Genomic DNA, 20,953 nt, shown 5'->3' on the forward strand with positions numbered 1-20,953 from the left:
GCATAAGTGAAAATTAAAGTCTTAATACTTCGATCTCTCAACATATGCTATTATGCCAGTGGCATGCGGTAGTTTGTTTAACATTGTCATGACGCTAATTTAATTTTCACTAGATAGCCATTGTGTTGATCTGCCAAACAAAGCAGCTCCTTCCCGCTTAATCAGTTCGTCATGTCCCTGGATGACAACAGGACCGCAATTCCTAGTGCTATAAAAACCAGCTCCTAATTAAAAACAGTTCAAACTGGCTGGTGTCCTCGTGTTGAAGTCAACTCTTTAGAAGGCAGCAGAAGGTCAAAGCAGAAAGCTTTGCCATTTGTCTTCTATTAAGAAAGGCACTTTAGAAGACGCTGCCAGGAAAGACACTGATATATGACTGATTGATGGGTTGGGATGCAGCTAATGATTCCACAGCAATTCCTAAAAAAAATTCTAAAAGGAGTGGCACTTCTTTATCAACAGTGTTATTAATTAGATATATTTGTAAAAAAAGAGTGTTGTGTAAATTCCATAGTAAATAAATGATTGAGTAACATGACATACATAAAAGAACCATGGTAATACCATGTTTTATAGACATAATATTCACTGAAATATCACCACCTATCAGCACACAAAAAGTGTCATGGTACTGACATGGTACTACTTAATATTTACCATGGTAGTACCACCATGGAGTATCATCTAATTTATTATGATTACACCATGGTACTGTCACAATATGTTTTGTAAGGGCTGTAAATTTGATTACATATTCATATTTTCAAAAGAAAAACTCATATATGCAACTAAAATATTAGTAATAATATGCTTACAAGTTGCTTAATTATTTCTGCATAATATGTCCATGAAATGCATACTGTACATAATAGTAGTGATAATGAAAACAGGGCACAGACAAACACTGGCACTGCTGTTGTCCTGGAATCCTAAGCTGGAGAGACAATAACAGAGATAAAGGAGGTCTATTCATTCCCACAAATGAGGGAAGACTGACAGAATCTGGGATGCACCTGACATGAGCCTGACGAGCTGGAAGATAAAGTAGATTGGTGTCTGTGAGCAGCCTAGTGCATTGGTAACTTATCTTCGTAAGACAAGTAAATTGCCTCTCTACACAGCATCATCATGTCAGGTAACGGCACCTCCAAATGAGCCACATCCTAGAGAGGACAGTATGTTATTAAAAGTGAAGAAATATGTGCCCACAACTTCTCAAATAATCTCATATAAGAGGCTAATATAATATATAATATAAGACCACATATAAATAACTTTTGTACATCTTCCTCTAAATTCAGGAAATAGTCATGTCACATTCAGGAATAAAATACAAATTACTAGGGCTGCCAATCAATTAAAATAATCTAATCATGTTTCAGCTCTCAAACTGCATATTTCTTCTACTGCATTGAAATACACAAATAAAATGCACTGATAAAAGTTGTTTTTGCAGTGGTTTGCAGGTGTAGTTCTTCGATTAGGGTTGGAAGGTTGCTGTGTCATATCTGTTAAAATAAATAGCAATTGAAATGCATAATTTGGGTCCTGTATATTCAGTATATAATTGATATTCTAAATAAATTGGAATAAATAAATCAAATCACTTGAATCACATACACTAACTTTAGCACCCTTAAAAAATACACACATACACAGCTACAATAAATTTCATAACTCGAGTTTAAAAATCCTATTTCTGATTGGCTTGATTTGAATCAGCTAATAATTTTAAAATGAATATATTAAATATGTATAGAATCCTAGGTTGTAATTTGTGCAACCAAAACACGATTTAAACCACCAATGATATAAAAAAAAAATTATATAATACTAGTACTTATTTTTACAAATATTCAATATTTGCAAAAGCTGTTTTTATAACCGATGCATAAGCAAATCAACCTCTAGAATTCAGCACTCACAAACGAGTCTTTGTCTCACAAATTGCATTTAAATTTCACTTTAAGGATCACAAACCCTGACAGGAACATGGACAGCAGAGTGGCTGCAGATTTTTGTGCTGCTTGATGTAAACCTATTATCCCCCTTTATCCATTATTCTTATAGTAATGATTAACTAAGTTACGCCTGATCAAATCTCCATAAGTGAAGGTGAGATGACAGCAGCTCACCTTGCGTTTGCGGGGGATGGGTTCGTCGAACAGCAAGCTGTTCCCATCATGCTCATCGATGTTGTCGTCTGGTGGGCCGCTGAGGCTGGGCATCCGAAAGGGTTTGAAGCTGTCAGCAGACAGGGGTGGGGATGGCGTGGACGGGTTGGACTGGTCACTGGGTGCACTCCAACTCCAATATCCACTGCTGCTGTAGCTGGATGGAGTAAAGCCTCCGTCCTTCCAAGATCCATTTAGACCCTCTGTATGGAGAGAATGGGACACGGTGAAAGCATGAAGACACATTAAGTGCAGTAATTACCATCATCCCGACATATATATACTTCTTTATAGTACACTAAACTTTCAATTAAGTGTAACAAGGAGTAAAAAGACATAAACGTCATGTTAGTTTATGAAACTCTCAGTGTGCAGTGGTGCTTTAACACACTGTAATAATAGAAAGTTAAAGTCCTAATTATATTACATAAAAGCCACAATTATAGTACTCCATTAAAGCCCTTCAAAAGTTATAACACATCCTCATCAAGGTCTTAAAGGGGACACATGATGTGAAACATGATTGTCATCACAGAATTGAGCACATTAGCAAATAACCAACCATGTTTTTATATCAACATCTATTTAATAACTTGGAGGGGATGTTCTTACTTAAATCATTCAGATCAGTATTGTTATTGTCAACTAAAACAAACTATTAAATAAACATTTGATAGAAATCTGAAATAAAGCTGAAATAAAATATAAATATTAGATACATTTCAACGTAGAAAACAAACAAAAATTAAGAAATGTTGCCTTTTCAACTAACAGAAAAAAACAAGAAATAAAAATTACTAAAATGAATATGGAAATAAAAGTATTGTGAGGTAAAATAATCCTGACCATATATCAAATGCAAAGTGGTTAGCCAATCATAACAGAGGTCATTTACACATAAAGGCTTTAATTTTTTAAGACATGTCAGCACATGGCAAGAACAAAATAGTACAATCAATGGCAAACAAAGACATAAATATAGAAGTCTTAAAGGCACAGAATTAAAAACAGTATGGGAGGTCAGAGAGAGGGTATAAATGGTTGTTTAAACTGAAATATGACTCTTGGTGCATGACCAAACATTAAAAAGTACTTCAGGGAATAAAATGCTATTATGTTATTAGTAGAAGATAGCTTTAAGACAAGACGGCAAAAGCCAGTCTCATGACAGCTGAACTAGTGCACTGCTGTCTCATGTGACAGTTTTTCATGCACATGTGACAGTGAAAACAGGAAATAGCTGAGTGAAGAGCAAGCCGTTTCTGCAGCTCAAAGCAAGCAGTGTGAAAAAGGCTTCAAGGCTGAGATCTTGGTGTGGCTGTGATGTAAAGTTACTTACCACTAACTTTTACAGGAGGGCTCCGCACCAGAGGACTAGTGGACAGGCTGGTCAACACCATGGCAGCTGTCACTTTGTCCATGTCCACCTCCTCCTCTTCTCCTGTAAGAGCAAGAAACGTAACGTTAAAGTTACCATGAAATCAAAAATGACAATTCTTATTCCTATAATCGGTCCCATCCAACACCTGATGATCACATAAGACCACAACAATTAGTAAACGTCAATGATCCAAACAATTCCTGACAGATAAAAATAAGTTCAGCTCTACATTTTTTTTTTTCCTCATTCGAGATGCCATTTCACTCATATATACGTGTCACAACAGAGACAGACTACATTTTTGCAATTGAAACATCTGACTACTTTGCATGGGATTATTAAATCACATGACATTTACAGGTCAGGTGATTGTTTTAAGACAATATGGCTGCACTTACAAAAATGTTTGTTTGAATATTTGGGTAAGATATTGGCTAAGCTATCAAGCTAATCAGCTATCTGTGTGCAAAATTACTGTCAAGAAAACTTTCACAATTTGTAGATTTGTTTATATACTATTATACACAATTAAAAAGACACATTTCTAATCACTCACTAAACAGAGTATCCATTAAAAGTTCTTTCTGCCAATGAAATCCAATGGCCAATGATGATCATTCATGCCACCTAGGCTCCTGAGATGAGATTATGTTAGCTCTCTCCAATTATTACAGACTTCCTGGATTTGGGCCACAAAAATGCTTTTACAAAAGTTGCTCTGAGCTTCCATGCCAGCTCCTGCGTTCATTGTTGTGGGATCGCCAAAGCTGCACCGCACAGTGTTCCTATGATGGACAGAACAGGAACATCTGTCCTGACAGATGACTCTCATCACTCACAGATGAAGTGTACACGTCTCTTTACGATAGCATGATGGCATATGATCTCAACGCAGCCCGTTTCTGCAATGGGAACAGACCAGCTGATCTTGCGGCAGGTTTGTAAACAACAAAAAAGGGGGCTGTGTTTTTATCTACCAAAGGACATCTGTAAAATCTCAAACAGGTATTTTATGCCTGTGATTGAAGGATGGACGATGAATGCATTGACGTGTGGAAGAAGTAATAAATCTTCATACCTGTCAGCTCATTCTCTCCTGGGAAAATCTGAGCCGCCCTGCCAAAGGCACAGCATGAAATCTCATAAGCGAGAAAGACAGAGAAAGCGAGAGACCTCTGGCTGACAGGGAAGCCCGGGACCTCCATTAGAGATAGGCCAAATTTATGTTTCTCATGCGGTGAGAATGATGTCGTTATGGCTTTCAGATAAATCACGGTAGGCTGCCATCCTCTTCTGATGCCCCTTTTCCCAAGACCCTACAATTATAGGTACTTCCTGGTCACCTTGGGAGAGCACGTTGGGCTTGATGGAGCTTTCCAGATAATGCCACACTGGTGCTTCTGGACGGCAGCTAATTAAGAGCTTTAATATCTCTCATCCAGTGGAATATTGTAAAATTTATTTCGACGCATTAGATCCTGTGTAATTAACATGTGATATATTGCCACTCTTGAAAAGGATCTCTGAAGTCCCAAATCACATGAGTCATTAGTGTCCTTATTAAGCCACAGGAGTGAAGCTGGGTGCACTTTATGAATGGTAATTGAACAAGAATGTGAGTGATATGTACACCTGCAAAACTCAAATTTGACAGAAGACAAAGTGGCGTCTTTAGTTGCGCATCCACAGTATTCACATCATTTGCCCACTACGACCCATTCTACATAAGGGTTGCTTCATATAACTTAGCAATTTCAAAAATAACATTTGCAAATGCATCGTGACTTTGGATGGGACAGGATGATCAACTGGTCAACCATCAACCACTTAGTAGATTAAAGAGGCCACTAAGGGGTGCTTGGGGGTCGGCCGAAAATGCATTTAAAAAAAAATATATTTTGTTAAATTTGCTTTCTAAATACCATAAGATTTAACAGACAATGACAGAGCAGGAATAAAAATAAAAAATAAAATAAAATATTAATAGTTTAATAATTTACTTTCACTTTAGTACAGTGACTATAAAAAAGCAGATTATTATTTATTTTTTGATCAATTTTGTAGCATGTCCTATGTGAACGCCCTTAAGAAACATGTTTGATCAGTCTGTGGTGGTCATGACCATAAACCAGCCTAATTACACATGGCTTCTGACTAGTCGATTATGAAAAGATGTAATTTTGCACATCTCTAATCACGGTCTCTTTCCATAATCACTGGAATACCTCCAACTATGAAGCTGGAAAAACACATTATGGGAGTTACTGTTCTCAAATAGAGAAGAACAGACAAACAGATGCTCTGCTGTGGACTAAACCAGTGCTGCATCTCATTTGCTGTTGGCTCACTCTCATCTCACATCTCAGTTGACGTCTTTGGTTTTCTCAAAGGGAGCGGGACAATATATTCATGCTCTTTCTGCTCATTTTTAATCAGGCAGGTATAAATTAATGACCATGTTACAGAAATGAACTTTAGTATGAATTATCCAGATCTAAGAGTCATTAATGCCCAGTAATTCTTCCCATGGCCACCCTCATTTGCAGGAAGTCAAACATCAATGTTTTTTATTTTTTTTGGTCATGGGGTAAAATGGGTGAGATGGCCACCAGCCAGGACGGGGAGGTAGTTCACGGACATCTGTTGTGATTCAATGGACAGATGTGCCTACTTTTTGTGGCAGTCTAATCTCGCAAGACAAATGAGAGAGCGGGTGGCTTGAGGAAGGCTATTCTACGCACCTTCTGACAGCTGGACCTTTGTGTTTAGTAAGTTCATCGAGGAGGCCTGCGCCCATATTGGCAGAAAACTCAAAAGATGTTTCCAGTTTTAAAATCATAGTGGTTTAGGGGAATATAATGGAAACTGATTGGATTACAGTCTTTTTCCAAACACAATATTAGTCTTCTTGTGTTTAATGTGGTCTCATTCTGACCTTGCAACAGTGGCACAAAAAACATTTGCAAAAATAACAGTGTCACTTTAACTTAGCAAAACGATCAAAAACAATTGCACTCCATTCAGAATTCAGAAAGCATTTCAGTGTCAGTAAACACTGATAACTCTGAAATAACATCGGGGAAGTCAGGGGAATTCCCCGAAAAAACCTGAGCACACAGCTCCTCCCCTGCTGTCCTCCCCTTCCCGTTTGGTTTTGAGCGAGAGCAGGAGGCAAGCAGAGAGAGATGCCTTTGAAGTTGGCTTGAGCTGGGCCGTCCATCGTTTATTACGGTTACTAGTGTATGATGCTCATTTCCTTCTGAATAAAGGGCAATAAATCAGACGCCTCAAGCCTCCCAGCATGAGCTCCTGCATTCTTATCACTGCCATCCACATAAAAATCTGCATGCAACACGGGACAAATATGCATGTAAGACATTGAGCCATTATAAATGTTAACTTGCTGTAAACATGTAGCATTGTGACTGCGACCTCTGACTGTCAGATGCTAATCGGATGCGGTCACAGAACCAGCCCTTTGTGTTTATCTATAGTCTTGTGCAGATCCAATCAGCGTCACATACCATTAATAGATAAAATAGCGGAAGCATATATGGGCTGCTTTCTTTCAATTTCCAGTGTAATATCATTACAGCGCAGGGCTGGGTGGTTTGACTGTATATGTCGATGGTACAAATGTGATAAGCTGTACAGTTTATACTTGTGGCGTGATTTAAAAAAAGCACTAAGCAGAAAACTGTAATCTGTAAACGGTGTTGCCGATGGCATCCAATGTAGACCGCTTCATTGACTATAATAGAGCGATTTAGTTTGTTTATGGTTACTGAGCAATGATGTAACTTGGTGCATCAAAACAGAACTGATGTGCGGCCACACAGTCACAAGTGCATATCTCAACTATTTTCCAAACATTTGAAACAGATTTGTAATGTATTACTGGCTCCTCTTCACTTGTGTTATATAATGTGAAGCTGTTTTTATACTAATGTGTTATTAATAATCTTACTGTTTGGGCTGCAAATGCAAGTCCCTTTTCTTTTTAAAAGTACGTTATAAATCACTAGATTACAGAAGAAAAAAATATATATTACATGGTTATGTAAAACAGTATATAGAGCTAATGGGTTCAACAAAGAAATGTAATGTATTCCTGCTTGATGTGATGGCAAAGCTGAATTTTAAGAAACATTATATTCCAGTCTTCAGTGCTACATGATCCTTCAGAAATCATTCTAAAACAGTTCTGATCATTATCTATGTTGAAACAGTGGTGCTACTCAGTATTTTTTCTTTGAATATAAAGTTCAAAAGTACAGCATTTATTTTATTTTATAATTTTTTTTTAGTGAGAAATGTCTTTACTGTCACTTTTGACCAATCTACTGTCAGTTTACATTTGATCAATCTACATAACTTCCAGGAAATATATACAAAAACTAATTTTAATTGATTATGTCACAGATATTAAGTAAATAAAGTAAATCCAGTAATTATTTCTTCTATCACATTGGAACTGGCACTTTCAGGCATTTTTGTGTGCTAATGCATCAGGCAGTCAAGTGAACAGGTAGTACTTTTATTCAGCAAGCATGCAATAGATTAATCAAAAGTGACATTCATTATTACACAAAAAAAAAATTCTGTATATAAACAGCTCCTAAACCATAAATAAACAAAACAACAGTGGTTGGTCACTTCAGACAGTCTCTTCCTGTCAAAGTTAACAGCTCTTGGCAAGAATACACTAACAAACTGTATTCTTACAGTTTAAAGTTAGACTAGACTCAAAAAATAAAGTTTTTTTGTGGAACCATTAATGGCATTAAAAACCTTTATTTTTTTAATATCTAAGAAACCTTTCTATTGTCTCTTTAGATTATTAAATTGTTCTTCATACTAAGGAAAAAAAAGGTTCTTATAAGAACTGTTCACTGAAAGGTTCTTTGTGGAATTCATAATGGTTCTTCTATGGCTTCACTGAGAAAACCCCCTTTTGGAACCTTTATTTTAAAGAGCATACACAAGACCCTGTCAAACCTAGAAACTTCAGAAACCCTCTCGAGTCTGCTCTGCCCAGAAGACCAGTCCAGGACTGTTTTCAGTTTTGATAATAACTGTATCTACTGCATGCTCTTCCATTCAACTGTTCTGAAAATCTACCCTCTTCTCTCCCATTGGAAGTCAAACTTGCAAAGTGCTCTGGAGCGAGAGACATTAACCTTGGCAACCAGAGACATATACACACACATTATCTCGGTTTGATTAAAGCAAAGATTAATCCATTTATCATCTATTACTTTGTATCCTTACAGGTCGAACATGCTGTCGACAAAGAGGGCACAAACACTTACATGTTCTTTGTTCTTGATCAGGGCTCCAGACTGTGACCAAATGGTTGCATTTTGCGATAATTTTTTCTGCCTGTGCGACAAAATTTTGCAAGCGGTCGCACTGGTGCATTGTTCAATTCATAAGTGCTGTCATTTCTGTTGCATATGTAAAACATCAAGCGGGATACGAAACTGAAAGCATAACTAAACCGCGTTACTCGTTTTAACTGCACAGCGCTTCGAGTGTAGAGCATGGATTATACTCGCCACGCCAACTCAAGCACAAAGCAAAAATGACGTGAATATTGAGGAAATGATGGATGGTTTTCATGCTAAAAGTAAAAGACATGCAAGCACGGTCACCGACAGCAAGTTTAGTTTTTACTTTTCTTTTCTGTTTTCATTTGCATTATATTTATTTGCTGTTTACCTCACGTTATGATATGGGAACTCTCTTTTATTTTTTATTTTTATTTTATTCCTCTGTGTTTGCTAAACGTTCTGTAATTTATTAGGCTGTATATAATACAGCATGTGGTGTATGCCATGCCTCATCTTATTCATTTTTGTTAAAGATTTTGTAAGCTTGTTTGTCATTGTATCTTACGGTTTTATTGTGGTTGTGCTTTTTAATTAAGAATAACAATGAATCCATCTTTTGTTTTAATCTTAAAAAGTGAAAGGTATAGATGTAAGCAAAACAGACGATTATCTTTTCTTGTAAAATGTGACAACAAGATTGCAAATTCAAAAGCGAAATAATCCGAAGCCTTCAGCATAGCAAAAGAGGAACTCCCGTTCACAAAATTCAAATCACAAATAATACTACTAATCAAAAAGAACAGGTTGAATGTTAACCTCTTTCGTTTCCATATAACTATAAACTATGATAAAAGTTAATCAGCATTCATTGATTAATCCCATGTTGTAGTGCAAAAAAAAAAAAATTGCGACCAAATCATGTGCTCATGCGACCAATTGAGAAAGTCACAAAAGGGTGACCAGAGGGAAGAATGAGTCTGGAGCCCTGACGATGCCACACTTGTTTCATCTCGCCCCCCTCTGCCTTGGCTCTCCTCATGCCCGCTCGCACAGGATACACTGAATGAGTGTGCTGCACCAGGCTCAGGGGCCCGAGGGGGGTACTGTTGGTCAACACAGGGATGCTCGAAGCACTCCAGAAATCACAGTGGTTGGCATCGAAACAAAAGCCAGCCTCCTCTTACCTCCAGCTCCCTGTAGTATGGATAAACATTGTGCCTGTGAAGCCTGGCCCGCAGCCAGATGTAAAGCTGGAGTCACACAATAATTTCCCTTAATACTGGACAGCCTTGTTTACTTGCTAATCTGCAACCAGACAAAATACAGCGCAGCGTTTCAGCTACACTGGCTACTCGTATGCCATTTATAGTCTCCCCTGCCCCCACCCCGCACTCTTGGGTCGAGTTTTATAGTCCCCTGCAGTGTTCATGAGCGTTCCTCGATGTGAGGAGGCTAAACATGCTCACAAAGAAGGAGATTTCCACATTCCTGCTAAACATGGGCTGTGTAAGAGCGGAGGTATTTACGGTCAACATCAACCTCAGTTAGCGCTCTTTTCCACCAGTAGGACCAGATCATGTTTGTCAAGGAAAAGAGAAAAGAAGGCTTTATCTGACTCTGTCGCACAGTGCCACTGTAAAAGAGCCCACATGAAAGAAAGAATAGGAGAAAAATCTCTGTCATTCATGCTTTTGGGTAAAAAAATAAAATAAAATGCAAGTATGCTTCATACAACAAGCTTCTTACAAGCATATCAAAGAAAAATGAAGGTGAACATCTTTGTTCTGAACTGTGTATAGCAGTGAATTTCACTTTGTGTGGGGGTCCCGATCACCCTGTTGTTATTAACAACCGGCTGGATGTACATTATCCCTTACTTAAATTCAATACATTAGTATGGACCACAATATCACAAGTACTTGTATTTGTCACTTAACCTTTTCCTGTATGATAGGTTAAACAAAACAAAGGCTAAATTGTTACAAGTCCTCACTGCTTAGATGTCCCAGGTTGGGAATCAGTGATGTAAATTAACCTAAATACTTCGAGCCTCAAACATCGTCCCACCTCAGGAGAAATGAATATGAAATATGGTCATGTGCATCTATGAGACGTGGCATTGGCGCCCTACTTTTATAGTCTACATCCCACAGTATAGGTCACACAAAGATATAACCCACAAAAAGAACCGGCAAAAGACCCACTGTAGACTTTGCGTCACCTCCCCCAGCTGAGAGGCGCCATGAAGGAGTACCTGAGCTGCATTCACAAAGCCAGCACTGGGATGTTTAAGAGTGACAGGCATAGCAACTGCTTTGATGGACTCGGAGAATTGATGTTTTTGTCTGACCTAATGAGCAATGGGAACACAGAGCTTGTTGCTGCTGCAAGCAATTCATTTAGCCGCCCCTTTTGTCAGGAGAACAGCGAGGTGATAGTGAAAGGAGGCGGCATCAATGTGAGAGAGAGAGAAAAAGGAGTCTTTATAAAGTCTACAGCAGGAACAATGACTGCTGATCACACTTGATCTTGTTCTATACCCATCTGTGTTTTCCTGCTGGATACCTGCCAGATTCAGATGTTGTCTTCAAGTCACGTTGGAAAGGTCATATTTATGAGACGGAACGCCACAGTGTTGTATTAACCAACTGGAAAATTAAAATTCGCTCATTATTTACTCATTTATGTCAAAGGGGTTCAGTCTTGTTTTGCAGTTGAAAAAAATTCTTCAAAATATCTGTCTTTGTTCTTCAAGAAAGAAAAATCATAGAGGTTTGAGATGACATGATGGCGAGTAAATGACAATATTTTGGGTGAACTGTCCCGTAAGTTAACTTTTTGAGTTGAGGGAGTGTCAGTTAACGAATCATAATGGAAAGCAGTGGCGGTGCTAGGGGTGGGCTAAGGGGGCTTAAGCCCCAAATATTTTTATCACTATACCCTGTACGTATCAGCTCTGAGTTTTCACGCACATTAAAATAATTTCTATTAGAACGTGGATTTGCTCTCTGCACATCCAATTATTTCTACTTACGTTGTCATTCACACCTGACAAGAACTGCCCAGTGAAACTGGCCAACCAGTGATCAGAAGCTATAACAGCTGCTTCAGGTATCTGTGACTTACTGTATAACTTGTCGCTATAATACCGATCTTGCCATTTGACAAATTATGTTATTTGTTACTCAGCACTGTCACTGTGAAGCAAAAAATATAGATATATATATATATAATCACAGAATCGTATGCAGTCTTCCTGGGACACACGTATTTAGAGCGATTATATGAATGGTTTGGTTAGCATGGTCTGTGCCAGAGTTTTCTTCATTTCAGGGCAACAATTCAATGAACAACAACAAAAAAAATATTTAGTGATTTAAATTGTAGAGTCAATATTGTCTTTTTTGCCTCTATTTTAGGGATGCACCGATACCATTTTTTCAGAACCGATCCGATACATATACCGATCCAATATAGACCTTCTATACCACTGTGTGTTGACCTGATGATCATTCATTTGTGTTTAACACAATCTACTAAATATAGACAACTTCATTATAAAGAAAAAAAACAAATGAAAAAATATATAATCATAATCTATGACTAGACTTGTGCCGGTATTCGGTAATGCGATATATCGCGGTAATGAATATGCACGATATTGTTATCGTGGGCACTTCCAAATACCGAGAATAATTATATATTACAAATTATTCAGAATTTGAAATGCATTTTAAGAATACTTTTCCCATCAACTGGTCAAAATGCACAACACCGTTGTATGCTGCTTTAAAGACGCGTGTGAGCTCTGATGTAAACAAGCACGCATGAGAAGCACATGGAGGAACACCTGAGAGAAGCGCTGAATGAAAGCACATTCACTCTCTGACAGCAGATGGCGCTAAACTGCAGAAACTGCAGCCCTTACCCTGGAAACCCCATAAATAAAAACAGCTGCTACTTTCTAAACATTTAAATAATATAAAGTAATATTTATATATTTCCATATTTTTTTTTCCATTTTAATCTGGACTACAACATGTCCTAGATATTGTTTGAAAGTGTTTTGATTCTTTATTGTTCATTAACACTTTACATTAGGGCTTCATTAGTTACAAACTGCCAATGAAAAATTCTTCTGAACATTCATTAATCTTAGGTATTCCAATATTTAATAACACATTGTTAAAATCGAAAGTTGCAACTTTGTTATTTAATGAGCTAACATGAGCTAAGACTTGTATTTTTTAACAAAGATTAGCCAATTCGGTAACACTTTATAATAACTGCACATATTAATCATAATTAAGCATTAGTAAACAGATGATTCATAATTTATAAAGCATTAATAGACATTATAAGTAGTTTATAAATACAGAATGCTGTATTCTTGATTTAAAAGCATATCTATAATGTGTTTAATAACTTTACTGTCATACTTTATTCATGATCAATTTATCATTTCTCAATGAAGTATAGCATTATTTACAAACCAGTTATTTAGGAGTTGACAGTGATTCATAAGATCACAAGAAATTGTTTGTAGTAAATTCAGGTAGTTATAAAGCATTTAGTAGTGGTCAGTTAACTATTTTGTGAGCTCATCTAAAGTGAGGACTAGTTATGCCTTGTAAAGCATTTATAAAGGATATTTAAAGGGTCAGTTATCTTCTAAACAGGAAAAGGAAACAAACACAACACAGTGATACAGAACATAGAAATATTAAACAGCCTTTAAATCCATTTGTAAATGCTTTACAAGGCATAAATAGTTCTCACTTTAGATGATCACAAAAATAGTTAACTAACAACTACATATGTTTTATAACTATCTGAATTAACCCTGAATTACAGTAGAAATACATGTTAATAAACCATTTATTAACACTCTATAACTATATGTCTGAATAATAAGATGTATGAATGCACATTTAAATAGTTTATTAATCATTTACTTACAATTTCTAAGTGATCTTATGAACCACTGACAACTCCTTTATAACTGGTGTGTAAATAATGCTATACTTCATTTAGAAATGATAAATTGACCATTAATAAGTATGAAAAAACATTATTAAATACATTATAGATATGCTTTTAAATCAAGTATTTATATCTGTATTTTATAAACTGCTTATTAATGTCTATTAATGCTTTATAAATAATGAATTAACTGTTTCCTAATGCTTAACTAATGATTAATAGCTTATTTAACCGGTTATACTGTATTATGACCACTTTTTTAAAACTTAATTTCAATACCATGATAATACCGCATACCGTGACAAAACATTATCAATTAATCGCAACAGGAAAATTTGATACCGGCATATCCCTATCTATGACAAAAAAAAAAAAATACTATTATAAACTAGGTTCGTGGATAATTCAGCAGCAAAAGTTACTCTAGAAAAATCATGAGTGCACAATAATTTTACAAAATCTAAACATTTAGTGAAAAAAATATACTATTTCGTGGGGATCAAATAAAAGTGAATAAATGTAAGAATAAATCTGGTAAAATATTACACATTGCTCTTAGTATTGTTGTAAAATACATTTATGAAAAACAGTATATTTATATATAAATATAAACTATAAAATTAAAAGGCATTTATTTTAAATGTATAGCACAGTGGTGAGGCAGCAACATACAGTATGACAGACAGGACAGAACAACAAAGGCTATTAATAATGTTTAATTGTGCAAAACTATTATAATATGAAAGGCTCCAATACGGAGCAGCACAAAGCGCTTTATGCACATCCCATGCACAGAATGATGCACTTGAAGCAATGGAGTCTCAGCGCACAGCACTCCGCAAGTTCAAAGCACAAAGGGAAGAGATATTGATGCGCTGTGTTTATTATATCTGTAATGGAGTCTTTTCTTTTAACAGTTTTATATTTCAGTTAGTGTACGTGTGAAGAACAATTCATAGAGCTCTCGACTCCAGTGTTGTGATCTAACAGAGACCGGTAGAAAGTAACATGATGTAGCAATAGCACTACACATCAGCAAGATAAAGTCCTTTTATGCAAAACCACTGATCTTTATCTACGGATCAAGTATAATAATAGGAACATTGAATCACCTTAGAGAGAGTTTCATCGTCTTTCATTTCGTAACCGAAAGCGACACGCAGTTTGAATGCTGAATGGAGGATGACAGACAACCGCAGCAGAGAGAAGAGTTTATGTGAAGTATTCACCATTATCATTATAGCTATCTATTTGTGAAGAAAAAAATGGGTAAAAACAACGTTTTTAAAACATAACGTAACATTGAAAAGCAAGTACTGCTAGCGAATATAAAATGACATACTCTAGTTTGAGTTTGGTAAGGTTTTTTTTTCTTAATATCCTTGAATGAAGTTTCTCATGCTCACCAAGTCTGGATTTATTTGATTTAAAATACAGTCAAAAGATGAGAAAATATTATTACAATGTGATTATTACTGAGTGCAAGCCCACAAAGCACCTGTGCTTCTTTCCATGAGAGGCATACCTTCTACACTAAATAGACTAAAAACAACAGAATGGATGCCGGCTGCCTACAAAACTTTGATTAATGGCTAATGATGTATCTTTTAAAGTCTACGGCTCAAAGCCAGAGTGTCCCTATCCCATGCCCACCATCCCTTACGCCAGCACGTGACCCCCGTCCATCCCCCGCCAGCGTTCCCCACGTTCCCCAGGGAGCCATCACTACGACAGAGACGCTCCCAATTACACAGTGTGGGGGTATTGGAGTGCCTCATAAAACTCCCTACTTCACGAGATGAGGCTGATGGGTAAGAGTGTGTGCGTGGGGTGTGGTGGGGGTAGTTGTCTTCCTCTGAACATCATGTCCTAACTGCCTCAGGCCAGGACAAAGACCCTGTCACTTGCAAGTGTGTTATGGACAGTTATGGTGGTTTCCACAGGTTAAATACCCTGGTGGACTCCACACAAAGCCACCTAAGGGGCATAATAAAAATAGCAGGTGCATGGTTAACAGTGAGAAGTTGACTGGTTAGAAGCTCAAAGGAACATCGCTTCCATTAACATGTGATCTGTTTACCACCATTATGATAAAGAGAGCAGAAACCATCAACCTTCTGCTGCAGAGCCTGTAGAACAACAATACACAATATATGCTGGACAATACAAAGGCATGCTTTAAGTATATTAGGAGATGTTTGCCAAGGCAGCATCAATATTACTATTGCTAATATTTACAGTAAGATTAGAGATTTTAACAAACCTCTATCAATAAGTATCAAACAGTGCTATTAGTATTGCTATTATTATCTTGTTCAATATTTTGAATTAGCTTATGTTTATATTTTGAAATTAAATTTTAGTTTTTAGTTTTAGTTTTAGTATGTAGTTTTATATGTAGTTTTGTCATTTTATTAGTTTTTGTGTAAAATATTTTTATTTAGCATTGTTTATTTTATTTCAGTTATATCTATTCATAGAGATACTTATATATAGATATATTTTTAGCTATATCTATATTTAGTACTTCATCTTAAACATATTTAAGTCAGTTAGTTGCCATGGCAACATTTCTAATTTCCCTTGACATTTTCTAAGTTCAAGTTATTCATTTAGTAATTATATTTAATTTAATCTCCTAATTAAACAAAATATTTGTAATATTTTTAGTTAAGAATAACACTGCCTTGTGGAGGATAAAATTATTATTTATTATTTTTTTTAATAGTATTTATTTGATATTTATTAATAGGAATTATTTGGCTGTTGATGCACTTGGATTCTTTTTGAGAAATGTTGCTTGGGCTACTTTCACATTGAGAATGGATAACAAATGTCTATCTGGATACTTTAGATCGGTCATGGGCCATGCGTCTCATCTGGTTGCCTGTTGGCAGCACCATTGCTCAAAAAGTTGCCCCATGTATCATCAGCCTTAAATCAGATCGGTCATGGGCCATGCGTCTCATCTGGGGGTGGGGGGGGGGCCCCATGTATCATCAGCCTTAAATCAGTTGTTTTAAAGGTGAATTTAGGGATCACAGCCTTAATATGTACAATATATACAAAAATGGATATTCTTTTTGAGATCGTATTTAACAGTGTTGTTAAAATGTGTTTATGTATTTTTGCATCTAATCATTTTTTGTTTTTTAACCCAGAAATGAAATACGGAAAATGCGGTTTCTTTGTTAATGGTTCAAACACTGATGAATAGAATAAGCAGAAACACAATATAATTGTATTATATTTTATTTTATTATATTATTTAAAATTCGTATTTCATTAAAAACAAAAGAAAATTACATAAAGCTTGTTTTTTTAATGTATATAAATACTAAATTTAATTTCTGGCTTTTTAGCGTCTCTATACAGGCGCTAAAGCGCCATCTCGCGCTACTGATGTGTCTACTGGTAACCTACTGCTTTATGAAAATCTTTGGCTTCAATATTTTTATGATCTTGATCATTTTTCATGCCTACAAACGTATAAAATACTTATGACATATTTCTTTGCATTTAATTGTATTCTGGGCCGGTTATACGGGAGTGCTAAAGGGAACAAAACGAAATCAAGAGCACCTCAGTTGATGAAATATATTTTTCAATATTTTTGGGCTAAATATATTTTCCAAACACTCCAGTGTGCATTTGTGTTTGAACTCTGGAGAGTTTCAAAGATTTCTATATTCAACATGTTTTTGTTGCATTGATCAGTGTAGCCAATCACCGACATTTTCTGTTGATTTCTTGAACGCAGCGGCCAAGCAGAGGCGTTTACGTTAGAATCCACTCACCACTCAAAACACCTCAGTTTTGTTCAGTGGTGCACGCTCGAGAGTCTCTCATTATAACAAACAAAAAAGTGTAACGTGATGTAAATATAAAATTCATAGTGCCATGTACAGCTTTATTGATTATAACAGAACTTTGTGAGATCGTGATAAACTGAAATGAGTGACGTTTTTTAGTAATTATAATCTTTGTGCCCTTTCTTGGCTATAATCCATTCGGAGTTTGAATAAGTTTTGTTTTTCATGATGCAAAAAGGGCCAGTGACTGCTCGCATGTGCAAAGTTTTGAGATCATGACATTTATATGTAGATGTCACTATCATTGCAATGATAGTGCTAACCATGACAATGGACAGGGCAAAAATATGTCAAAATAGATTACATTAAGGCCAGAGCACCCTCACTAGTTTTGATTTTATTTGATTCTGGAACTGGCCCTGCCTGTATCTGGAGAAGTAGGAGAAATTAAGATTTCATATAGTTCTAATATTATATTTATATATTTACCCCATATATTAAAGTCTCGTGTGTAGCGCTCTAACACGATGTACTGTGCTTTGAGCAACCATGCATGTCATCTCTGATACCATGACCCAGATACAGTAGCACACAAAATGATGACAAAATTATACCTCAATATATCATTTAATTACGATAAAGTTCCCAGATTCTGCAATTTCTATTTTTAAATCATATTTTAAAGTAATGTATTAGGTCTCTATATCAATTGTTTCAAAGTTGGCTAATCGAATGTGCGGGAGAAGCATTAGCAAATTCCTCATTTAAATTCTCAAAATGTAAAAATCTGTTGCTATGTATATTGCTAACATTTTCTTGATTTATACATGACAGTCACATTGTGATTTAGCAATTATTTGAAACAGGTGCATCTCCAAAATGGTAAACAAGACTATTAACAGCATGTAATCTAATGTTCCTTTGTTTTGGTCATGGCATGTTGATTTTGTGCACGCTCACTTTCTGTGTGCGTGTGTACGCACACTTGGTAAACAGCAGCAGATGCCATGGTTAAGGTAGAGACAGCACCAGGCTACTGTTCCTTATGTAAATGTGAAAGCAAGAGGAGGTGTAGCTCAATGCCCTGCACAGCAGTGGACGAGCGGCTCTCTTACAGTGCAGAAAAACACAAGCCACAGGGACAAAGGGGGAGAGCAAGGAGCGAGAGAGCAAGAGTACAAACAGAAAAGAGAAGGTGAGAGAGAAAGACAACGTCACAGCTCTCATTGTTTTTGGGTGGCTGCGGGAGGGCCGCTGCTGTATTTATGTATTTTATGGCTGTCACGTAGCTCTCTAACCTCGCCGGGAATGACAGCTAGCTGCTGAAAGGGGGGTTAAGTTAACCACTGGAGTCTCAAGAGGGCTTGTAATATAATATTTATTACAAAATTTAAGTTAACCACTGGAGTCTCAAGAGGGCTTGTAATATAATATTTATTACAAAATGGAAAATACAACAAGAAAGATAAAAAGAAATGGAAAAAAAAAATCAACTGATACTGAGGCCAATTCTTTTAAAAGGTTTTTTTTTTTGCCAATACCAATTTTTTTTTTGAATTTAAAACTTTACATTTTAATATTTGTGTGTGTGTGTAATATAATATAATATAATATAATATGTGTGTGTAAATATATAATATCATAAGAGGGCTTGTAATATAATATTTATTACAAAATAACAATAATGACATCATGAAAATCTGATGTAAGTATAAAAGGGCTTTACTTCCTCTTTTAAAAGGTCTTTTTTATATTTTTTTTTTTTTTAGAATTTTAAAATTTAAATTTTAATTGTGTGTGTATATATATATATATAATATTTTAGTTTTTTTAACTTTTTTTATACACACACACACACAATATTTTAATTGTATATGTTGCTGATAACCAAACAGCAACTGTTATTAAATATGATGTTTCATCAATACTAACACACTGACAATTATTTTATATTTTTTACATATTACAGATAAACAGCCTATTCAAAGACTAGCTGATTTAAAAAAAATGTTGTTTTGCAGATCCCTGTATAGGCAACAGGGTTTGAGTAAAGAAAGACTGAGACAAAGCAAGAGAGAGGGCGAGATGGGGGGAGTTGGCCAAGTCATTTGTGAAGTGTTTCCTGTCACTATGTGCTGTGAGGTAGTGCCAAACCCTAACCCCTCGCTTTCACAGTTCCTCGAGTTACACGAGAGACTTCAATACACACACAAGCCTCTAAGCACAAAGAGGAGGAGCAGCCCCTCGGGTTTGGCAGGACCGATTGCTGTCCTTCCAAACAGAGCAAAGTTCAGTGCCCGTAAGAGGTGCGCAGCCGCTCCCACAGATGCTGCAGAGCTGCTGCTGCTGCCCCTCACGTGACCGCCTTATGGTTTACTCCAGCACACAGCTCCAGCCACAGGCATTCAGAGGAGACTGTGTGTGAAGTCTTTGTAGGGAAGAAAAACACAACGTGGCCCACATGTCCCTTGAAGGGGGGTTGAGGAGAGACTTTACCTGTTGTTAGAGCCACAAAGAAAAAAAAAGTACTCAGAGAAAAAAGGGCTCTGGGCTGTTCAGCAGCAGCTGCTCTTGAGAAGAGCTTAGGATCATAATATTTCACTCATATTGAAGTATTGTTTGCTAAGCATTGTTTTTAAAGCATGGCAATTACTTTGGCATCAAGTCGATACTAAAACTTAAAAAATGTTAATGAGTTTGCTACCCTGACAGACAGACTGCTGCTTCGAATGCTCACATCTGGATTTGTGCCAATACTCTGTGAAGATCCCTTTAACATTGCAGTAATGAAGCTGTGCGTGCCGATTATGTCTTCAGTGAATATAAACAAACTTGACAAAAAAATAAAATAAATAAATAAATAAATAAAAAATAAATTGGAAATGCATTTATGCTTTAGGTCTTGCTGTTTAAACAGCTTAATAAACTTGCTCTTATGTTATTAATTAATCTGCAATTTCAAGAAAAAATAGAAAACCACTCACTCCTCTTATTTAATTGTTCCTACAGGTTATTGATTTTAATTTCATATTTTACATTAATATTTACATTACTGTTCACAAGTCTTGCATTAAAAAGATCAAAATTGACAGTAATTTATAATGTTATAAAAGATTGATATTTCAAATAAATGCTTAAAATAATAAAATAATAATAATAATAATCTAAAAGTTCAAAAATTATTTTTTACTTTTATATACATATTTTGTTTCTACAAAAATATTTAACATTTACATTTTTTAAAAAAAATAATATTAAAATGTTTTATAA

The 20,953-nt window shown here is 36.0% G+C and overlaps 1 protein-coding gene across 1 annotated transcript in view; it reads right to left on the reverse strand.

The window, feature by feature from the left end:
- LOC109053589 (zinc finger protein 704-like) overlaps window positions 1-20,953 on the reverse strand; it is a 52,048-nt gene that overhangs the window by 8,882 nt on the left and 22,213 nt on the right. Inside the window, exons 2-3 of the mRNA XM_042776858.1 lie at window positions 3,514-3,615; window positions 2,136-2,377 (exon numbers count right to left, since the gene is read on the reverse strand). Of these exons, the coding sequence (XP_042632792.1) occupies window positions 2,136-2,377; window positions 3,514-3,595 (324 nt within the window). The 5' untranslated portion in view covers window positions 3,596-3,615. The remainder of the gene's footprint in view (window positions 1-2,135; window positions 2,378-3,513; window positions 3,616-20,953) is intronic.

This window comes from Cyprinus carpio, chromosome A19 (assembly GCF_018340385.1).
Source record: "Cyprinus carpio isolate SPL01 chromosome A19, ASM1834038v1, whole genome shotgun sequence".
In the NCBI taxonomy this organism is placed as follows: Eukaryota; Metazoa; Chordata; class Actinopteri; order Cypriniformes; family Cyprinidae; genus Cyprinus; species Cyprinus carpio.